The sequence below is a fragment of the Fusarium poae genome, chromosome 3 (genome assembly GCF_019609905.1).
Source record: "Fusarium poae strain DAOMC 252244 chromosome 3, whole genome shotgun sequence".
NCBI classification, from domain to species: Eukaryota; Fungi; Ascomycota; class Sordariomycetes; order Hypocreales; family Nectriaceae; genus Fusarium; species Fusarium poae.
The window spans coordinates 7,331,185-7,350,553 of record NC_058401.1 but is presented as its reverse complement, the minus strand read 5'-3'; the positions used below and the strand labels follow the sequence as shown (position 1 = coordinate 7,350,553).

Here is a 19,369-nt window from a genome sequence, read left to right as displayed (position 1 = left end):
ACTTTGACGAGACTGGCTTTATGATGGGCGTTATTGCGAGCGGAATGGTCGTCACAGGTGCTGAAAGGCGTGGAAGACCAAAATCAGTGCAGCCTGGAAACCGGGAATGGATTACAGTCATTCAGGCGATCAATGCCGAGGGCCAAGCGATCCCGCCGTTCATCATAGGTGCGGGCCAATATCACCTCGCCCACTGGTACCGAGAAAGCAACCTCCCGGGCGATTGGGCTATTGCGACGAGTCCTAATGGCTGGACAGATAACGAGATAGTCCTCGAGTGGCTAAAGCACTTCGACCGGTGTACTACCAAGCAATCAAAGAATCGCTATCGTCTCCTGATCCTCGACGGACACCAAAGTCACCACTCGGTCGACTTTGAGAGATATTGCAAGGCAAATAAAATCATCACGCTTTGTATACCGCCTCATTCGTCTCATCTGCTGCAGCCTCTTGATGTCGGGTGCTTTGGCCTGCTTAAGAAGGCTTACGGGCGAGAAATCGAGCATTTGATCAGATGCTCCGTAACCCACATTTCCAAAACCGAGTTCTTGCCGGCTTTTTACACCGCCTACCAGGCCACAATGACAGAGAAAAATATTAAAGCAGCCTTTAGAGGAGCCGGACTTGCTCCTCTCGACCCAGAAAGTGTAATCTCGAAGCTCGATGTGCAGCTGCGGACTCCAACGCCTGTGGAGGAGGTAGTTAGCCCCTCGACCCCTTGGGTCTCAAAGACCCCAAAGACTATCCTTGAAGCCGACTCTCAGCTTGAATATCTTGAAAAGAGAATCAAAAGGCATAAAAGTAGCTCTCCAGAGTCAATTCTAGAAGCATTGAGGTCTTCTTCCAAGGGAACAAAGATAGTTATGCATAAGGTTGCCTTATTAGAGGCCAGGGTCCAAGATCTTGAACAGGCAAATAAGATACTAAGCCGGCGGCGGAGGGCAAAAAGAACCCGGCTACAGAAAGGAGGGGTGATGACAGTAGAGGAAGGAAGGCAAGTAATTGATCAAACGGATGTTGATGCGCAGGCGGTGGCTGGACCATCGAGAAGTGGTGGTCAAGGAGGGCCTCCGCGAATGAAGGAAAGGCGCTGTGGAGCGTGCGGCAAGACAGGACATAATGCAAGGACCTGTCAGATACTTGTCGCTATGTCTATGGAAGAATATAGCGATTAATTTTACTTAATTAATAGTCTGTTGTGTTTTTATTGCTATTTCTATCTGAGATGTTGTGATGTTGTGTTGCACTCGCTTGTCTGTTGCACCCGCTTATCATGTACGTTAAAGCCTTAAAGATATAGCTAGCTATTAAAAAAAGTTAAATAATAAAGCCTAAAGCTAAAGGCTATTTTAATATAAATAATCTAATTAATTAATCTTTAAATTCTGCTCTTATTATAAGAGATTTATAATATTATTAACTGGGATACTTAGATAATAATTCTTAGGCTATTGATTTTTATAGCCTGACCTGCATCTTTGAATTATTAGACTTCGAGGAACACCCACATTAATTTTTGCAATGTCAAGCCTAATATGAAACGATTCTGCTGGTGGTGAAATTGTCTATTACTAACAGGTGATCGGTTCTTGACCGTCTGAGAATATGATAGTGTTTGAAAGCTAGAATACACAATTAGTCAGCGGGTTTAGCTCAGTTGGGAGAGCGTCAGACTGAAGTCAAACTTCAATCATTCGATATCTGAAGGTCGTGTGTTCGATCCACACAAACCGCATTACATTTTTGGCACTTTCATCATTCGTCGTTGGTCACTGGAATACAGGGAAGTAAGAGGCATTTTCTTTTTGTTACCCTATCTATCTATCTATTTGCTGCATTTCTTAGTCTACTTTTATTTTTCTACCCTCCCAAGACTTGTGAAACCGAGTCGTTAGTCCAACCCAGAGATTGCATGCGCACAAACAAGAATCCATTGCAGTTCAAACGCATACCGACAAACACTTTCATCATTCCGAGCACGAGTGATGCTGAACAAATCACCGCTTCGAACTGGGACCCCATTGTTGATATAGTAAGCAGCCACTCTCTCTGTGTTTTCGCAGTCGATACAGGGATCCATCAAACAAGGGACGAGTGGCCTTGTTTTGTTGCCCCATGTGTGCTGCAATTCGTCCCCGAGTTTGTAGGGTTCATTCTTGTAGAGCTTGATTTCATCATCTCGCTTCCTTTGGTTGTTCATTGGCATCCACACAAACTGAAGTACGATCCAGACTTTGTCCTTATCAATGGGATCTTGACTAGCTCCGACCCATTTTAATCCGAACATACCTTCTGCCCACATTTTGCGGAGATCGGGGCTAAGAGTGATCATATTCCAGCACGACGTCGGTCTTTTCATTTCAGCTCTAAGCCGATCCAAATCTAAATCCGATCGGGGTTCCACGTCGGGGTTGGCGTTGCGATAGCCGGCAAGGTTGATCTTAGAAAAGCCGAGAAGGTTGTGTACGAGTGGGCATCCGGAGAGCATCGTTTCTTTCGGACCACCGCCTACAATACCCCGGGTGAAGGGAATGATGCGGCAGGGTGCACTAGCACCAAACCCAGTAATGATGCAACGGTCGTTATCGTATTGGAGACATTCTTGTGTCTCTCCTAAAGGCGGTATATCGGAGGTATCCCAAAAACCTAGATTCCATCAGAATCAGGGTACAACTGTGTATATCGGTCGTGTTGTGGCGAATGGCAACTTACTGGAATCATGGAGATCATCGATGGTTCGATAAATTCCAACCAGATCCAGATACCTGTCACTGGGACGGATCGTCAGAGACTCTTTAGGCATGTATAGTAGGACCGCAAAATGTTTGTTTGTCAAGATCGACCGCGTGTTTTTTCCCCTTTTTTGGTCTATTTCATGAATCAAAAAGATTTTGTCCCCAATCAAGTTGCTTGGTAGCACCTGTTTGAGCACAGTTTCCTCTATGGATTGTGGACTATCGTTTTGTGTTATCGGTTCGCCGACCATAGTGTCCGGATTCGTGTCAGAGTGGGACTTATCGACATGTTCGAACACAGCGGGGTCTGTGAATGCTGGACCATCGTTTTGTGTTATCGATTTGCTGACTATAGTGTCTGGACTCGTGTTAAGGAGGAACTCATCGAGACTTTCGAATACAGCGGGGTCTATGAATGCTGAATTATTGTTTTGTGTTATCGGTTCGCCGACCATAGTGTCCGGATTCGTGTCAGAGTGTGACTCATCGAGATGTTGGAGCACAGCGGGGTCTATGAATTCTGAACTATCGTTTTGTGTTATCGGTTCGTCGACCATAGTGTTCGGACTCGTGTCAGAGAGGGTCTCATCGAGACCTTCGGGCAGGAAGTCCATCGTACGAATTGATAGGCAAATGGATATATGTGATGGTAGTTTAAGTTTGTTTTGAATGAGTTGATAGAGAGAGAGAGAGAGAGAGAGAGAGAGAGAGAAAACAGGCCCCTTGGTAGGGGCAGGAAAAGGAGGCCCCATCATCATTTGATCCGATCACTCCTTCTGGTTCTTGACCTTCCCCGGGACCTATCTATACCAGTGTAGGTTTCTTCTAATCTTCTATCTCCTGCCTAGGCCAAGTTTTTGACTAGTTTTTGAAGGTTTCTGAGGCATAAGTCCCAAGGTATACATATAAAATCAACTTAATGATAAACGCAGTTTTTGAACCTAGATGCTAATCAAGGTCCGGTCTATAGGTATGTATCATGACTCATAAAGTTAGAATCACAATGATTCCTGCCTAGGCCAAATTAGTGATGACATAATAGCAAAAAGATTGGCAGGTTTGAATGAACTACCTACCTACTAGGTAGGTAGGCAGGTAGCATTTGTTTTTTTATGGTCTCTTAAGCTTTTGCCCAGGCCTTCTCAATTGCCTCTAGGTTTTCAACAAAGGTTAATCTATCTACGCATACCAACTTATCCACAAACCTTCATATCTAAGGTTCTCTTAAGAGTAGGTGTTTTGACCAGGGCGTGACTTATAAAGCTTGAGCTCTTCCAACTAATCAACCTACCGACCAAGATACCATCAGTATTCGCATCTTTCATTTATCATCGGCGACATGGAACAACAGAATCAGTCAAAAGATATCGTTCAACTGCCAAAACCACAGCTCGAGAAGATATCGCCTGCTGTGCACATGCGCAACGAACGTGTTAATCTCCAGACACGGCAAAGATGGGTATGTACACCGCTGGACTCTTTACCTTACAATGCCTGACTTCCTATTCCAGGCTATCGCATCATTACGCAATCTATTGAATGGAGCGACAGATGATGCGAATGTTCGACAGATATTCGATACAGAAATGTCTCGGGTGGACGCCAACCGTGGTCAGGATCTCATTCAGGCAATAAGGGAGCAAGCTCCCGGCAGCGCACTCTGCCGACTAGTAGAGGCCGGATCGACAGTGGGACAAACAGAGCTTGTCACTTTGGATTAGATACGACTCGACAATAAAAAAGCCTCGGATATCGCTTGGCTAGACGAACAATGGGGAGGACCATAGTTGTGGATCCCCAAAGATGTTCGTGAAGATTAACCTTTGTTGAAAACCTTGAGGAAATTGAGAAGGCCTGGGCGAAAGCTTAAGAGATCATAAAAAACAAAGATGTTCGCGAAGCGAACCAACGCTGCAATTGGAAAAAACAACTCTCTAGCTCTAATCCGTCAGATGAAGAGAATTACGACTCTTGCTCAGGAAAAGGGCATTGAACTTAAACTTCTATGGGAAGAAGGTGGCGCTTTAAGAAAAGAAGTTGACCGCCCAGTTAAAGGCTCCCAACTTGAAAGAGACCATAACAAGAGGATACAAGGTACACTTACGTTCAAAATAGCGAGCGCTGTCGCCGAGGAAATGTCGATCAACCGTTTTCCACTCATGGGTCTTTCCGAAGAATAGATGCCGATAGGGGAGAGTGGATAATTCGTCTGAGGGCAGAATCACGCAGAGGCAAAGAAGCTTGGAAACAACGGCATAATATAATTATTCATTTCACCGTTTGTGTCTCGAGTAGTCAAATAAAGAAATATCGGCGCAGCTCAACAGCGCTGGTCGAAGTAGAGTAAGTTAACCTACTGGTTTCGTCATTTATGCTCCGTGTTTCTGCCATTTTTTGGAAAGAGTAGAGAAATCAGCTAAACTCAGTCATCATTTATTTTATTCATATGGCCAGACTGAGTATTCAGTCGCGAGACGACAAAGTTGACGCTCTAGTGGGTAGCAGAAACAATAACCTCCTAAGCGTTAGGGTATAAAAATAAGTAATCTAAGGTGCATAGTCTAAGGAGCATAAAGTGTTCTACTGATTTCGTCCTCTATACCTCCAGCCGCTAATGTTTTTGATGCCCTGAGATTGCAACTGGTACAACGAATATTGACTTTCTAACCAATCAGGTCATTCGAATCAACACGTGGGTCACCCTGCAACCAGTTCCTGTCATGGTCTTGGCAGAATTAGCATATTTAACTATCTTCCACATTTAAAATTAACTTCTCATCTTTTCACAACCCTCCAAGAGTCGCAAGATGGACAAATACATGGAAACTGTTGTGGAATGGGTGGTCGCCTCTGTCAAGGCGCAACCTTACGTTTGGTGTGCGACTACCCTCACCTTTCTCATCGGCGTCCAATTAGCGTTGGCAGCCTCTATCGCCCACGGAGATGAAGCCACTGTCCGAAGGCAGCTCACTTCTCTTCAGAGGATTGATATCGATAAATCACAACGGTCTGACGTCAAGGGCCAGTTGACAACCGTCAGCCCTGTTGCATCATGCGCCTCTGTCAAGATCGACACAGACGCTCACCCAGACGCTCACACCACATACAACAACTGCTACATGCTAGCTATTCAAACCCCCGAGAAGGATGCACAAGGCTACACCATCTGGAAATCCATCACTCATCAAGACAAGCCCGACCTCTCCAAAGTCAAGACCGAGATTTGGATCCCGAAACCCAACGCTGACAACAACGACCCATTGGTTCGATCCGGCGGATGCGTCATCATGTCGTTCCCCGATCCCAGTATCCCGGGCTGGCTCAACGTTGTGGCTGGGTACTTGGGCAACTCGGTTACGACTCCGCAGGTGGCTTGCATCCTGCCTCTGAAACCCACGAAAGAGGAGCTTGAGGAGCATAAACTCAAGATGAGACCTTTCAAGATTGACGGAGAAGGTGGAAAAGGCCTGGATATGGAAACGTTACCTGCCGTGTCAGATATTCTATCCAGACTGAAACTGTTTCTCGGTGTTCAAGATAAGCAAGGAATTCCTCAAGGAGTCACTGTTTTTAAGCGCGCCTAGATAAACATATTATAAAGCGGTATGACAATAAATACAATTTGAAAATATATACTAGAAGTAAATTCGGCTGGGGAACGCCGTCAGACACAATTGGTGATGGTTGGCAACTCCCTATTGTTCATCATTAGCGTTCCCAATATACACGAGCCGACAACCTAGGGAACGCCGCAGTTTCTTGAGCCTGCTGCACATATATCCTCAGGCTCATCTCTGTATTCATATTGCGAAAGTGAGCAATCCCGGCCTCCATTAATCATGCCTCCATCGAACACCCCCCAAGACAGGCACATCGGATCGATGGAGCAAGCACGTGCACAAAGCGGTACTGTCTTGATGTGAGTAAAGTACCTGTATCCAGATATGGCGTTGGCGTTCCATGTGTTTATCTGGCCATTGCAAGGCTCCAGCTGTGGCTTGAAAAAGTCGGAAGAGCAGCTTCGGGTGCCGGCAAGCATGATTCTCTGTCCCGGAGCAGCATCTGCTTGGGCAGTGAAGATGTCGGCGAAATAGCTGGAGAACTTGTTACATGTTTGAGTAGACCCGTCGTACTGCCAAACCTCACATTGGCCGTCCTTCATGCATAGCTGAGCACATTGAAGTTCGAGCTGTACACCGGGGACTTGCTCAGTCGGGCTTTCTGCAATGTAACCAAAGCCAATGTTGTCATTGCATGAGTCGTAGTTGCGAGGAGAGCAGTTACGGGAACCGATGAGGTTGCTATCCTCATTCTTAGGGGTGCCGATAGCATCAAAGGTTTCGCGATAAAGTTGACAAACGCCCTCTGCTTGGAAGAACCAGGTGTTGCATTGTTGATCGTTGGAGCACGCGTCCCAACAGTCCGCTTCGGTTGTGGCATCGGTAGAGGTGTAGCCAGGGTGAGAGGCAGTACCTCGATAGATTTGGTTTTCGCATGGCGTGTCGGCGGCGGCCGACGTTGTGGCCGAAGCAACAGCGGTAGTGGTCGTAGCCTCAGTGGCAATTGAGGAAATGTCGGTGGTTGATACTTCGATAGTGCCTGAGGACGTGGAGAGGGTCTCGCTCTGACTTGAAATCGCAGACATGGTAGCCGTCTCCGTCTCGGAGCTGTCGACCAAGGTGCTAGACCAAGTCACCGACAAAACGAGGGATGTGGTGCCAGACGAAGCCTCCAACGTCGACGAAGAGACTGCATCAGAGGGAGAATGGGGCTTGCAAGGTCCAGCATTGGCAGCAGTGATGCTGACACCCACTAAAGTGGTTACGATCCGCTTAGGATTGAACATGATGGAAGCACGGTAAAGAGCGTGGGTATACAAAGGATACTGTAAAGAACGACTATTCGGGAAACAAGGAAATGGCCAAGAAAACAAGAAATCGAGACTGTTTTGTATCAATCTTTAGAAATTATGTGGCTTTGCGGCTGAGAGGTCTAGACCTTCTGGTGACACTAAGACAGGGGTTGACGGGCTATGGGTCCGCTAACAGTCAATAATTAGGAGAACTATTGTTAAACCAGAACAGATAGAGATAGTTCTACAGAGGCCATTGTTGTCAAGCACTGATAATTTCTTCTCCTATCGGAATGGCAGATTATAAACAGCCCATATCTTCATCTAGCCCCAGGCTGGACTGTCAGATCCCAATGGCTTGGGCATCAAATCCCAACCAACCTGCACACCTTCGATTGAAGCGCTGTGCTTTATCGACTTCATTATGCCGAAGGCCGTATCTCCAGTTTCAAAGTATTGTTCAGGGACATCTTCAGGTCTCTTGTAATCTTTAGCAACGAAGCCGCTTGAGCCAGGATATTGCCCCAAGCTCCTCAAATATTTCATCATGCCTGCTAATGACACGTCTACTTTCCACGAACCACCTTTGATCTCTCGATGATAGACAGCAGCCATTACTCCGACTGCGAGCATATATCCGCCAGAATGATCCAGGGCTTGACACGGTAATGGACGAGCAGCCTCTCCTTGTCCTGCGTGTTCGGCTTCGGAAACGTTCATCCCCGAACATGTTTGGACCATTGAATCAAATCCTCGACGACCTGACCATGGACCATCAGGGCCGAAAGCTGACATATTGGCCACAATGATGTTTGGATTGATCTTGATCAATTCTTCCTGGGACAATCCATACGAAGCCAAGCTTCCAGGCCTGTAGCCCTGAACAAACACATCGCACCCCCGGAGCAGGTCGAGAAGCTTCTTGTGGTCGTCAGCGTGATGTATGTCGAGTTGAACCGTCTTTTTGCCGCGACCAAACTCGCGATCGAGGACAGGGAGATCTGGTAAGTTGGGGGAGGTGACCCATATAACTTCAGCGCCATGGGCTGCGAGGGTCTTGCCACATAGAGGCGCTGCGATGACTCGACTCATCTCAACCACGCGGAGACCTTGGAGACATTTGGTATTTCCACCTTGCATATTTTGCGAAAGAGGCCTGGCGAGGATTCCAAGGCTTGTTTGATTCCAATGGGAAAGCTTCTGATAGCTCTAGACTGTGGAAGCTGGTCCCACTGTTCATATGAACGTAAGGCGTAGACAGCCGTCTCGCCCTCTACAGTCGCACAGTTCTCCAAGTCTATAGCAGCCCATTTAGCTGTTCTCTCAGATACTTGCTGTCTGTTTGCATCCAGTGGGAGTCTCAATAGCTTGAGTGTGCCGTGAACATGGTTGGGGAATGAGTCATGGATACGAACATAACCATCCGATGTCTTGTGCAATCCTCCGATAGTTCCCCGGGCTGGTGTAGGTTGACCATCGATTGTGTACAATCTTTCAGATTTGTATTCGATTACGGCGTGTTCGAGGGGGACTGTGACTTGGGGAACGGGGGATTGATTGCGACGGGCGTGGATTTGGGCGGCTGCCAAAGCAGATAGTGCAATGGAGGCTTGTGCAAGGATTCCAATCTTGGATGATGAGGGCAAAGCCGGACCTTCGTCTCCCGGGAGTTTGAGTGATGCCAAGGCAGCTTCAGGGAGATCAAGACCTATCCAGACATCGTGTACAACATCTTGTGCTGTCATATGTTTGCGATCGACAATATTGGAGTCACTGGCATCCTTGGGTTCTGGCATTAGGTACTGAGATATGTGATTGACGATAGCTATTGAAGCCGTGATAAACCCCGCATAGGGATGAATGGATGTTAGGTCGCGAAGGAAATAGTAGCTATTTCGGCATTATCTCGGTACTCAAATTCATCATGACGGACCACCAAAATCTGGATAGAATTCATCCCTCCCTTTGAAGACGCAATGGAGATGGCATTAATAAAAACAAACCAATTGATGTTTTATTTCGTCATGTTTGTGAAAACTGTTTGTTTTGGTTGATGGCGCACGGGCCTCTGGCGCTCTTTCCACGCCAACTCTTCATCTTCATCTCCAGGGGTGACATAATTAAATCACAGCATCAACATCAACACCAACAAACTTGAACCAGACCACAATCACTGCGACTGCCCGCAAGGCACAAACAGTCATCATGATGGCCGAAACAAAGCTTGATTACCAGTGTATTCATAGACTGATTATCGAAAATCCTTGGTTCTGCAAGAATCCTCTCTATTGGACCGCCCAGCATCTTGATCTCCTCAACATTCGCTTCCGACGCATGGATGCCCTCCCCGAAGTTCGAGAGTACCATGAAGCCAAGGAAGACGAACCCCTCTATCAGTTGTCTCAGCTTTATCAAAAGAGCATCACTTCGGCATCCAAAAGCGCTGCCTTTTTTAAGATTCTTGATCTGATGGACACCAAGCTGTCGCATTATCCGTAAGTCTTGTCTCCCACATTTTTATTTTAATCCATGCTGACTTCTATGGTTCTCAGTGAGGAAAAGGCTGTCTTCATGTTTGATACTAAAGACGTCCACGTCTCTGACTGCTACATTTACCATTACGGCTCTCCCGCCCTGTGCGAAGTTCCCATTGTTGGCTACTTCCACTACGACGACGTAAAGTGGGCTCGCCTCAAGAACATTCGACCTCAGAGCAACCCCGGCGACGGCGGAAACCCTCCCATGGCTCGAGTCTGTCGTATTCGACTTCGCAACGTCACTCCCCCTGAGTGGTCTGAGGATCCTTACCTCGTCGGTCTGATTCTGTCCCTGGCCCAGTAGCAATGGAGCAAGGAGCGGCACCCGTATGTCCGAAACTTTCCTGTCTGTTACTTCCCGTCTACCTCTGTAAGCTTGTCTGACGTTAACTTACTAGGTTCGACTGCTTGTTTCCACCGAACACGACCCCATGACGGCCCACGTCTTTACCGCTCACATCGGCATTCGTCTGTTGGAGTGCATCTACGACCCGGCCCTTTGCCTCGAGAGCGTTACCTGGCCCACTATCCAGCACTCCGAGCTTCCCATCGAGCCCTACAACACTTTCGCTGACCGCCTCGTGGCTGAGCTTCTCGGCTTCCGCTAGTAATGCTATTCACCCAGCGACACCACCAGCGTGGACATGCGACACCAGAGGTTCGGAAAAGAATGACATTTCTTATCAGTGTTATTCGATGGTACATTAGGGCTCCGTACTGTTCGAGGTTTTTATCATCTTTCGGGAGCAAAGTTCGTGTATTTGCCATCATTTACCTGAGAAATGATTGCCAATGTTGGTAGCCATAGCTCAAAAGAGAGCTGCGTATGAGAGTCTCTTTTCCGCCTCAACATGCACATCTGTAACGATGTTTGAGGATGATGAGGGGGTGAGAGGACGAAGAAATTGAAGATTAAAGTAGAAGCCTTTTTGACCTATGCCGTGATCGAGCACGTGACACCCTTTGCATTCAACGTCCTCTTCGACTTTACATTTGGCTCTGGTGGGTCATCCAACACAAATATTCCATGACTTTCCTTCACGATGATTGTGGCAAGGCAAAGCAAAAGTATAATAATTAAGTTTCGATAATCCTTCTTCCACATTTAAAAAGGACGCGACACCCTCTCGGAACATTCGCTCGTTATCAACTCTCCTTCAATGTTCCCAACTCGACATCTTCTCAATCAGAACTCCACCGCTTTACCTTTTATCGTAACGATTAGATTTACAGAACACGGTCATTACCTTCGACCATCCGAAAGCGGTTCTGATCACGATGGACCCATTTCAACGCTTGCCAGCAGAGCTTCGTATCAACATCCTAGGCATGATACCAAGTTATGATACGACATCATGTCTCATACAAGCATCACCCATTATGCTCGCCCAGTACTTGTTGTCGGAACGAGAATGGTTCTCGTTGTTTCTAAACAACATGGCAGGATCTAGGCAACTCTTACACGACTTACTGCAAAACGCGCTTTGGGTCGTCCACCGCCAGGATCGGACCCGCGATGCCGGGTCGATCGTCACACTGGCTATACAGTGGGCGGAGGGTACTTTGTCGAATCCGCTTTCAACAGGTGACACCCAAGCCATTCGAAAGCTCCGCCATTTATTCGTTTCGACGAGTTACCGTATCAACAATTTTCTGTCCATGGTGGCGAATACACCCAATTGCGTATCTTTGTCCCATCGCGTCCGAGAAAGCAAAACGAGGTTAGACGACCTAGATTCATACGAAATCTGCTTTTATTATCGGCAATTCATTCAAGACGTCAACTTCCACAAAACGCTAGACCTAGGGATCTTCTCTGTGTTATCCCGACCCGAGTACCGAGTGTTGGGAATTGAAACCGTGTGTAAAATATCCTCAGCTGTAGCGTTGCATAAGCCAGTACATATTGTAAGTGCCCCTGCGGATTTGAAGGTCCAGTCTGGCAATATTTTCAAGACATACTGATGAAAAGCCACTGCCAGCCCGCTAGCCCAAGGATGCCTCCCATCTGGAGCACACCAGCTGCAATCGACGAGCCCGTCGCAGTGGCGAAATAATTTCCGAAATAGAATATGGTTGTCCTCAACGCTAACTCCTTCTCTTTGTAAAACACGGCAAGCATATACTGAGCACCAGGAATAAACCCAGCCTCAAAGAAGCCGAGCAGAAATCGAGTGGCAAAGAATGAATGAATATCGGTTACCCAAGCTTGTGTCAAGGCGACAGTTCCCCAAATGAGGACTTGGTCTGTTAGCCAGATAGGTGCACCGAGCTTTTGCAGAACGATGTTGGAGGGAATTTCTGCAATGATGATGCCGACCATCATCAGTTGATCTCCCAGGTTGACGTCGTCTTTTGTTATGTTGAGGTCGGTTGTCAGTGTGTCAGTCAAGGCATCACTAATGTTACTACGATCGGGGGTCGGTGGTCCAGCGGTTAGTGGTTACCGGGCTTAGCCAATGGCTTATCCTCTGAGCCGAAGGTAGTAGGTTTAAATCCTATAACTCTTAATTTTATTAGCTATTAAAAGAGAAATTCCTAATTAGTCTATAGCATTGTCAATATCATGACCCTCTTTGGAGTCTCGACTATGGTTCAACTTGAGAGGCATGGCGATTTCGCGTCTGACGAATTGGAGTAATTACAGGAGCCAATGTCTTGCAAAGTCGGTTATCCAGTCACTGAAGACTTGTTGTCGTCTTTATAACATCCCATCACCACCAAGACGATCCTCAAGTTCTATCAGAGATGATAGCTGAACCAGTAAGCTCGCCATTGAATGCCTGTATTGCGTATCTGTATTCGTAGAGAATGTTTGTGGGGAGATAGGAATAAAGGGACGCAATACCTTTAGCCTTCGGAGGTGAGCGTCGGCGATGAGCGAAATTGTGGAGTTTCGGCCGCTTCGCCGATATCGATCATTGGAACTTGGAGAAATCTCAATATCCTTCAAATAATAATTACTAGGCGTCTGCGATTTGAATCGGATTAATGGTGAGCTTCTGCAATACAATCACGTCCAAGCAAGTCATTGTTTTGTCTGTCTTTATCTTTCTCGAAGCCGCCGTCATCAATCATGTCCAAGAATCCATCAAAGCCAAACATCGTACTCATTCTAGCCGATAACCTTGGCTGGGGTGAGCTTGGCTGCTATGGTGGTGGTGTCCTCCGTGGTGCTGCGACACCTCGCATCGACAACCTCGCCACAGAAGGTCTCCTCCTGCACAACTTTAATGTGGAGAGTGATTGTGTTCCTACACGCTCAGCCTTGATGACAGGTCGTCATCCTATCCGCACAGGTTGTCGACAATCGGTTCCCGCAGGTTTCCCTCAAGGCCTCACAAGTTGGGAGCAAACGCTTCCAGAATGTCTCAAACCAAAAGGCTATGCAACCGCTCATCATGGCAAATGGCACCTTGGTGATATCCCCGGGAGGTACCCTTCTGACCGGGGCTTTGATGAGTGGTTCGGAATCCCGAGAACAACAGACGAGAGCCAGTTTACTTCTGCATTGGGATACACGCCCGAGGTTGCAGAGCTACCATATATCATGAAGGGCCTCGCAGGGCAAGATTCTGAGAACGTTTGCGTTTATGACCTCGAGAAGCGGCGGTTGATTGATGAGATGCTCGTTGATCAGTCAAAAGACTGGCTAACGCGTCAAGTCAAGGCTGAAAGCCCTTTTTTCTTGTATCATCCGCTCGTCCATCTCCATTTCCCGACGCTGCCTCATCGAGACTTTGAGGGCAAGACCGGCCATGGAGAATTCGCTGATTCAATGGCTGAAATGGATTACCGGGTTGGCCAGTTGATCGATCATCTGGACGAGTTGGGAGTTCGCGAGAATACCGTCCTCATCTTTGCCTCAGATAATGGGCCAGAGTTCAGACCGCCGTACAAAGGTACTGCTGGGCCATGGTCTGGAACATATCACACGGCCATGGAAGGTAGTCTGAGAGTGCCTTTCATCATTCGTTGGCCAGGCCGTGTTCCTAGTGGCGTAACATCCAATGAGATGGTCCACGTAACCGACATTTTCACCACCATTCTCGAAATCGCTGGTGCGGAGACACCATCCGATCGTCCTATCGACGGCGTCAGTCAAGTTGCATTTTTCCAAAATCCAACTTTAGTAAAATCCCAGCGCGAAGGATTTCTGTTTTACATCAAGGACGAACTGCGTGCTGTGAAGTGGAAGGACTGGAAACTTCATCTGGTCTGGGAACCTAAAGTAAATCAGTCGTCTGGGAAGCTCGAGTCGCCATATCTGTTCAACGTTGTGAGAGATCCGAAGGAGGAGACAGATATCCTGGCTTATAATACCTGGGTCATACAACCGGTAATGAAGTTGAGAACAGCATTTGCTAAGAGTCTAAAGAATGATCCTGCACCACCAGACCCTTTGAAAGGGTTGTAGGTAGTTGTTAAAGTTCACAAAATAGACAATCATGTCGGCACCCGCGATAGGAAACAAACTGTCTGTATTCTTTGTCTCAGCGTAGAATATTTGTAGAAACTAAGTTGGGTCGAATATCCACGGATCCAAAATTGGAGGGGTTGATGCCCACATTGCCGTCCCATTTAAATCCAATTGGGGCATTGCGCATTGCCCAAGGGTGAAGTTGTCGGAAAGTTCGGCCGAAAGATCAGTTGTGATATCAGACGTTGATGCTGCCAACTCGTCGAATCGGTCACGATACACCGCTCCAGGGGAATATCGCTCTGCCATTCCCCAAAGAACAGTTGAACACATGGAGACACGGCTCTTGAGACCGTTCACATCAAAAACAGACCCTTGTAGTGTGAGACTTTTGATGCAATGAACCAAAGCTGCACCAGACTGGAAGAGATTGGGCGTTGTTCGCCAATAAAATCTCAACTTCCCCTCTTTAAACCCTTCACGATATAGCTCTATACTCGTCGATGCATACTGGGCTAGATCTCTCAATTCAGATTCCGACAGATCTGGAAAGTGACGCGATGGAGAGAAAAGAGACACAAGAGTCATGTACATAGCGCCATCGAAAAAGTTTTGAGGTGCGAGCTTTGACCTAGAATCAACAGGCGGAACAGTAGCATGCCACTCAAACATTCGATCCTTCATGCCGGCTTTCCACACTTTGTAGTCAAAGAAGGCTCCATTTGCTGGGGATTTGTAGTTGAGGGTCTGGTATATCTCATACTCGAGTTGACGAAATAGGATACAGTGATTCGCTAGCGCGCTGCAGGACTCGGGGCCAGTTGTCGAAGGCAAGGGTGTAAATACGGCTTCGTCAGGTATCGACCGGGGGCGATTGAGAACAACACAGAGGTTGGTTTCGAGAATGTATGTTGACCAGAATACCCGACGTCTCTTGTTCGTCTCAGCATCCAAAATGGCTTCTTCGGCGTGGCCGCCCGAAAGACGAGTCTCATTCAACAGATCGAGGTCGATAGCCAAACGGGTTGCCAGACCAATAAAGTGCCATGCTGCAGAGAGATTAGATGCAAAGATTGTGTACTGAACAATAAGAAGGAGATTTTGTAAATGCTGTAGGTCACCTTTCCAAGTAGCCTGTGGTCGTTTTGTCAGGATTTCGATGGCTGAGGCGAAAAATGAGTCTGATGCTGTTGTCGGAACAGCAGAGTCCATTCTATTGAGAAGTCTGATGCCGATGGCTAGCACCATGCAGAGTTGGAATCTCTGGATGGGTTTGCCTTGGTCGACATTCTCCAGATCTTGATACAAGATGGCGATGATATTGTTGAAGGACTCTTGATCAAGGATGGGAGAGAAAAAATTGGAATGTTCAAAATACGTCGCCGCAAGTTGGATGGTAGTAGACTTGGGTGGGAACTTGGTTCTTTCTGGCACGGTGATGGTACCAAGAAGAGCATGGTAGCCGGAACTTGCTCTATCTTGGACATGACTCGGTTCTGGTATGAGAAGACTCAGTAAGTTCAAGTCGTTTGACTGTCGCGGTTCGGGGGTTGATTCGGTAGCATCTTGAGAGATCCGACTCCCGGCGAGAGATTCGGCATCTATTCCATGACCTTGTAAAGCGAGTTCAAGTTCAGCGACACGATCCTCGAGGCTTTTTATGTAACTGGAAAGAGGTCAGCGGGCATTTCTTCCGTGTCTGGGTGAGTTGAAGATGCCTCCGAGGCGCTGATTGACCGTCGATGTCAACGCTTACACAAGGCACACCTGCACGTGCACACGAGGAACACGCCGGAATATTTTGATCACAGCGCTGCTTTCTGGATTTGCATCGCTGACAGGCCGTGACGTTGGCGCGTCGGACACTGCTTCGTTTGCGAGTTGTAGAGGGAGTATTTTCCATAAATTTGTTTGATGGATGCAGGTGGAAGAACAATGGGAGGTTTATTAACGGTCAAGTTCACTAAAGAGCCCTGAGATGTCAGTTCTTCCCCTCGCTATCAGCGATAAGAGCCCAGTAGTAATGGCATCATTCACGCTAACCGTTTTCGGATCCTGTAGACGAGATTGTGTATTGTATTCTTTTTATACCATATATCTTTAGTATTAGAAGACTAAGATCATCTGCTCATTACTACTTCTACTCCTTCCTAGGCCATAACACGGTATACAGGGTATTCATCTCCCACGTTGACAGGCAAAATGTTAAAGGTAGCATATGAATCAATATTCTCAGGCTCAAGAACAACAAAAGCATACGCCGCAGCAGCTTGTCTGGCAGAAACCCAAAAGCTACCCGCAGGCATGCTGATTTCCTTGCGCTTAGTCTGAGTGGTAACAGTGTTGAGAACTGTTCCATGGTAGACGGTTGATCCCACGGTAATGCTGGTGACATTGAGTGCTTCAACTTCACCCTTGAATTCGGAGCGGAGCTGGTCGACCTTGACACCGACAAGACGGAGACGGTCGGCGGCTTCTTTCCAGGCTTGTGGGAAGACATAGGCCTCGGGACGGCTTCGTGTCAGATTGGCCTTAACAGGTGTGGAACTGAGAAACTTGATGGGGACCTTGACCAGCTTTCCGGTCTCAACTTCAATCATATCCCAAGTTCGGTTCTCGGGCTGGTAGCTGTCGTTGATAATAATATCCTCATCACTCTCAACAACCTTGCGACGGGCTCCCTCGATCACTTCATACACCTCTTCAGCCTTGTCAGCAGCAGTCTGGATAATGGCCTCGATCATGGTTAATCCCGAGGCCACACGACGCTGGAAGTTCTGGCCACCCAGCATGATACCCCTAGTCTCGGTGAGGAATACCATAGCCTGGGTAAGAGCCAAAGATACATCACCTGCACGAGCCTGAGTGTCGAGCTGAGTAAAGACCAAGGGCTCCGCAGCACTGCCAACGATGTAAGGGCTCCAGCGCAGTTTGCGCTTTTCCATGGCGCCGGCAATTCTGGGCGCAAAGACTGACTCGGAGTATTCGCGGATATCCTTGTGAATGTTGAGGTTCTTCATGGCATCAAACTGGCCGTCTACAGCTTGGTTCCACTGTTTGTTGTCTCCGAAAGGTCTCGTGGCGCCAAACTCGTGGGCGTCGACGGCGATGTGAGGGTGGAAATCAGTGATCAAAGCCTTTACATCGCGGGTCTGTTGGCTGGCAAATCGGATGTGGTCTCTGTTGGGATCATATCCAGTGGCAAGAACACGCTGGAAGTACGCGACACCGTCGGGGTTGTAGCGAGGTAGGATCATGATGTCCATCTTTTCCAAGATCGAAGCTGTCCAGGTAGAGTTGGCATCGAACTTACCCAGAAGGGCCAAAAGTGCTTGGTCGCCGCCAGGTTCGTTTCCATGAACTCCGCCTTGCAGGTAGACTCGCAGCTTCTCTGTCGAGGATGCATTGGCCTTGACTTCGGGCTGGGTTGATGTAGAGAGGTAGACGTAAGGAATTGAGCGTCCTTCGTCAGACTTGAATGCAGGGCTCTGGTACGTTAACCAGTCATTGCGAGATGCGAGACTCTGGAGAAAGTATTCTGGTCTGGTTAGTGTTTGTACTATGCGCTGTGTTTGTTGACATACCCAGCGTAGCATCACTTGTAGGGCCACTCGTGCCATTCATGAACCCAGCAGGAATACTCTTCGGATCGGTGAAAGCAGGCGACTCAAGCGTCACATCGTCGACATCCTGGAAGTTCTTTGAGGCTTCCTCACTATCGTTTACCACAGCAACCTGATTCTTGGCATACGTTTGCTGAGCCGTAGCCAGGCTAACGTACAAGAGGCCAGAGGTGAAAACAGCACGGAGCGACATGATTACCAAACGAGCGATACAGTCTCCTACCACGCTAGAGACTCACGATGAGGGCTTTTACGACATTTTATAGATTAGCCAAGACAAAGAGACTCATGTTACTACGACTCTTCGCATGGGAACTTATGAACTGTTGGACTGTCTACCCCGCCGATCAGCAAGGAAGCTTATCATACTAGGGTTGGCCGATGATAAGCTTAAACCGTTTAAAGCAGGTACCTTGACATTAAGCTCCGCAAAGCTGCAATCTGTGGGCGGAGAATGAGTTGCCAAGGCTTCGAGGATTGGGAAATATTTACCGCTTCTTGTTTGTCACGTCGGTCCTTGATTTAATCCCGGGTCGGTAGGGATTGCCCTGGGACAGATAAGATAGGGCAATGTGTTCCCAACCACGACTGTGGGTAGCAAGGTTGGGAGTTGAGATTTACTGGGGTGGCATTGTAGGGTAATTTCACAAACATGCACGATGGTACGGTGACTTCAAGAATCCGTTAACAGATAAAGTTGAGAAGAATCAATTTGATCCAAAAAGAGATATCGCAATTGTTTACACCTAATAGTACCTTCTTTGGGGGTAGAGTGTGACGTGACGATTATCATAATTTAAATTAACGGCAAGACGGTGGAACTTGGGAGGTTAATGGCCACAACCGCCTGTGCATGATCGAAGTATTAAACGTCTACACATAGTCTACATAGTGCGTAATTTCAGACTCAAAGTTAAATTGATCACCAAGACAACGTGGCCGAGTGGTTAAGGCGATGCCCTGCTATCTCTTTCGAGACATCATAGGCATTGTGTTCGCACGCGTAGGTTCGAATCCTGCCGTTGTCGATTTTTTTTTCTTCGTTTTTTGCACCTCCCTCTATATCTACCAAAATTATATATACATTTACATTCTGATTCTTCTTTTATTCTAGGAATTTATCTGCTCCTTTTTGCGCCACTGAAATCGTCTTTTATGTCGCCATCTTATCCCACTTGACCAGCCACATCACTCCATATCTA

General features: G+C 47.4%; 11 protein-coding genes and 1 non-coding gene across 12 annotated transcripts; 7 read left to right on the top strand and 5 right to left on the bottom strand.

The window, feature by feature from the left end:
* Nucleotides 1–1,524: 1,524 nt before the first annotated feature.
* On the bottom strand, nucleotides 1,525–3,349 carry FPOAC1_009876 (uncharacterized protein; the record flags this gene model as incomplete). Its single annotated transcript, XM_044854289.1, has 5 exons — nucleotides 1,525–1,530; nucleotides 1,577–1,622; nucleotides 1,953–2,646; nucleotides 2,713–2,771; nucleotides 2,844–3,349. The coding sequence occupies 5 exons, from the start codon at nucleotides 3,347–3,349 to the stop codon at nucleotides 1,525–1,527; spliced, it is 1,311 nt and encodes a 436-aa protein (XP_044706959.1).
* Nucleotides 3,350–4,074: 725 nt separating this feature from the next.
* Nucleotides 4,075–4,456, top strand: FPOAC1_009875 (uncharacterized protein; the record flags this gene model as incomplete). Its single annotated transcript, XM_044854288.1, has 2 exons — nucleotides 4,075–4,194; nucleotides 4,247–4,456. 2 exons carry the CDS (start codon nucleotides 4,075–4,077, stop codon nucleotides 4,454–4,456), a joined length of 330 nt encoding a protein of 109 aa, XP_044706958.1.
* A 1,086-nt stretch (nucleotides 4,457–5,542) lies between these two features.
* On the top strand, nucleotides 5,543–6,319 carry FPOAC1_009874 (uncharacterized protein; the record flags this gene model as incomplete). The annotated part of the gene is made up of 1 exon (XM_044854287.1): nucleotides 5,543–6,319. The coding sequence occupies one exon, from the start codon at nucleotides 5,543–5,545 to the stop codon at nucleotides 6,317–6,319; it is 777 nt and encodes a 258-aa protein (XP_044706957.1).
* A 155-nt stretch (nucleotides 6,320–6,474) lies between these two features.
* FPOAC1_009873 (uncharacterized protein) lies at nucleotides 6,475–7,581 on the bottom strand (the record flags this gene model as incomplete). The annotated part of the gene is made up of 1 exon (XM_044854286.1): nucleotides 6,475–7,581. The coding sequence occupies one exon, from the start codon at nucleotides 7,579–7,581 to the stop codon at nucleotides 6,475–6,477; it is 1,107 nt and encodes a 368-aa protein (XP_044706956.1).
* A 330-nt stretch (nucleotides 7,582–7,911) lies between these two features.
* FPOAC1_009872 (uncharacterized protein) lies at nucleotides 7,912–9,383 on the bottom strand (the record flags this gene model as incomplete). Its single annotated transcript, XM_044854285.1, has 2 exons — nucleotides 7,912–8,743; nucleotides 8,803–9,383. The coding sequence occupies 2 exons, from the start codon at nucleotides 9,381–9,383 to the stop codon at nucleotides 7,912–7,914; spliced, it is 1,413 nt and encodes a 470-aa protein (XP_044706955.1).
* Nucleotides 9,384–9,792: 409 nt separating this feature from the next.
* FPOAC1_009871 (uncharacterized protein) lies at nucleotides 9,793–10,428 on the top strand (the record flags this gene model as incomplete). The annotated part of the gene is made up of 2 exons (XM_044854284.1): nucleotides 9,793–10,082; nucleotides 10,140–10,428. 2 exons carry the CDS (start codon nucleotides 9,793–9,795, stop codon nucleotides 10,426–10,428), a joined length of 579 nt encoding a protein of 192 aa, XP_044706954.1.
* A 25-nt stretch (nucleotides 10,429–10,453) lies between these two features.
* FPOAC1_009870 (uncharacterized protein) lies at nucleotides 10,454–10,732 on the top strand (the record flags this gene model as incomplete). The annotated part of the gene is made up of 2 exons (XM_044854283.1): nucleotides 10,454–10,474; nucleotides 10,523–10,732. 2 exons carry the CDS (start codon nucleotides 10,454–10,456, stop codon nucleotides 10,730–10,732), a joined length of 231 nt encoding a protein of 76 aa, XP_044706953.1.
* Nucleotides 10,733–11,504: 772 nt separating this feature from the next.
* On the top strand, nucleotides 11,505–12,181 carry FPOAC1_009869 (uncharacterized protein; the record flags this gene model as incomplete). The annotated part of the gene is made up of 2 exons (XM_044854282.1): nucleotides 11,505–12,032; nucleotides 12,107–12,181. 2 exons carry the CDS (start codon nucleotides 11,505–11,507, stop codon nucleotides 12,179–12,181), a joined length of 603 nt encoding a protein of 200 aa, XP_044706952.1.
* A 1,019-nt stretch (nucleotides 12,182–13,200) lies between these two features.
* FPOAC1_009868 (uncharacterized protein) lies at nucleotides 13,201–14,541 on the top strand (the record flags this gene model as incomplete). The annotated part of the gene is made up of 1 exon (XM_044854281.1): nucleotides 13,201–14,541. The coding sequence occupies one exon, from the start codon at nucleotides 13,201–13,203 to the stop codon at nucleotides 14,539–14,541; it is 1,341 nt and encodes a 446-aa protein (XP_044706951.1).
* A 99-nt stretch (nucleotides 14,542–14,640) lies between these two features.
* On the bottom strand, nucleotides 14,641–16,638 carry FPOAC1_009867 (uncharacterized protein; the record flags this gene model as incomplete). Its single annotated transcript, XM_044854280.1, has 3 exons — nucleotides 14,641–16,210; nucleotides 16,301–16,311; nucleotides 16,636–16,638. The coding sequence occupies 3 exons, from the start codon at nucleotides 16,636–16,638 to the stop codon at nucleotides 14,641–14,643; spliced, it is 1,584 nt and encodes a 527-aa protein (XP_044706950.1).
* A 56-nt stretch (nucleotides 16,639–16,694) lies between these two features.
* On the bottom strand, nucleotides 16,695–18,360 carry FPOAC1_009866 (uncharacterized protein; the record flags this gene model as incomplete). Its single annotated transcript, XM_044854279.1, has 2 exons — nucleotides 16,695–18,082; nucleotides 18,129–18,360. The coding sequence occupies 2 exons, from the start codon at nucleotides 18,358–18,360 to the stop codon at nucleotides 16,695–16,697; spliced, it is 1,620 nt and encodes a 539-aa protein (XP_044706949.1).
* A 736-nt stretch (nucleotides 18,361–19,096) lies between these two features.
* FPOAC1_009865 lies at nucleotides 19,097–19,195 on the top strand. Its single transcript has one exon. It is a non-coding gene; the product is annotated as a tRNA-Ser (tRNA).
* The last annotated feature ends 174 nt before the right edge of the window (nucleotides 19,196–19,369 follow it).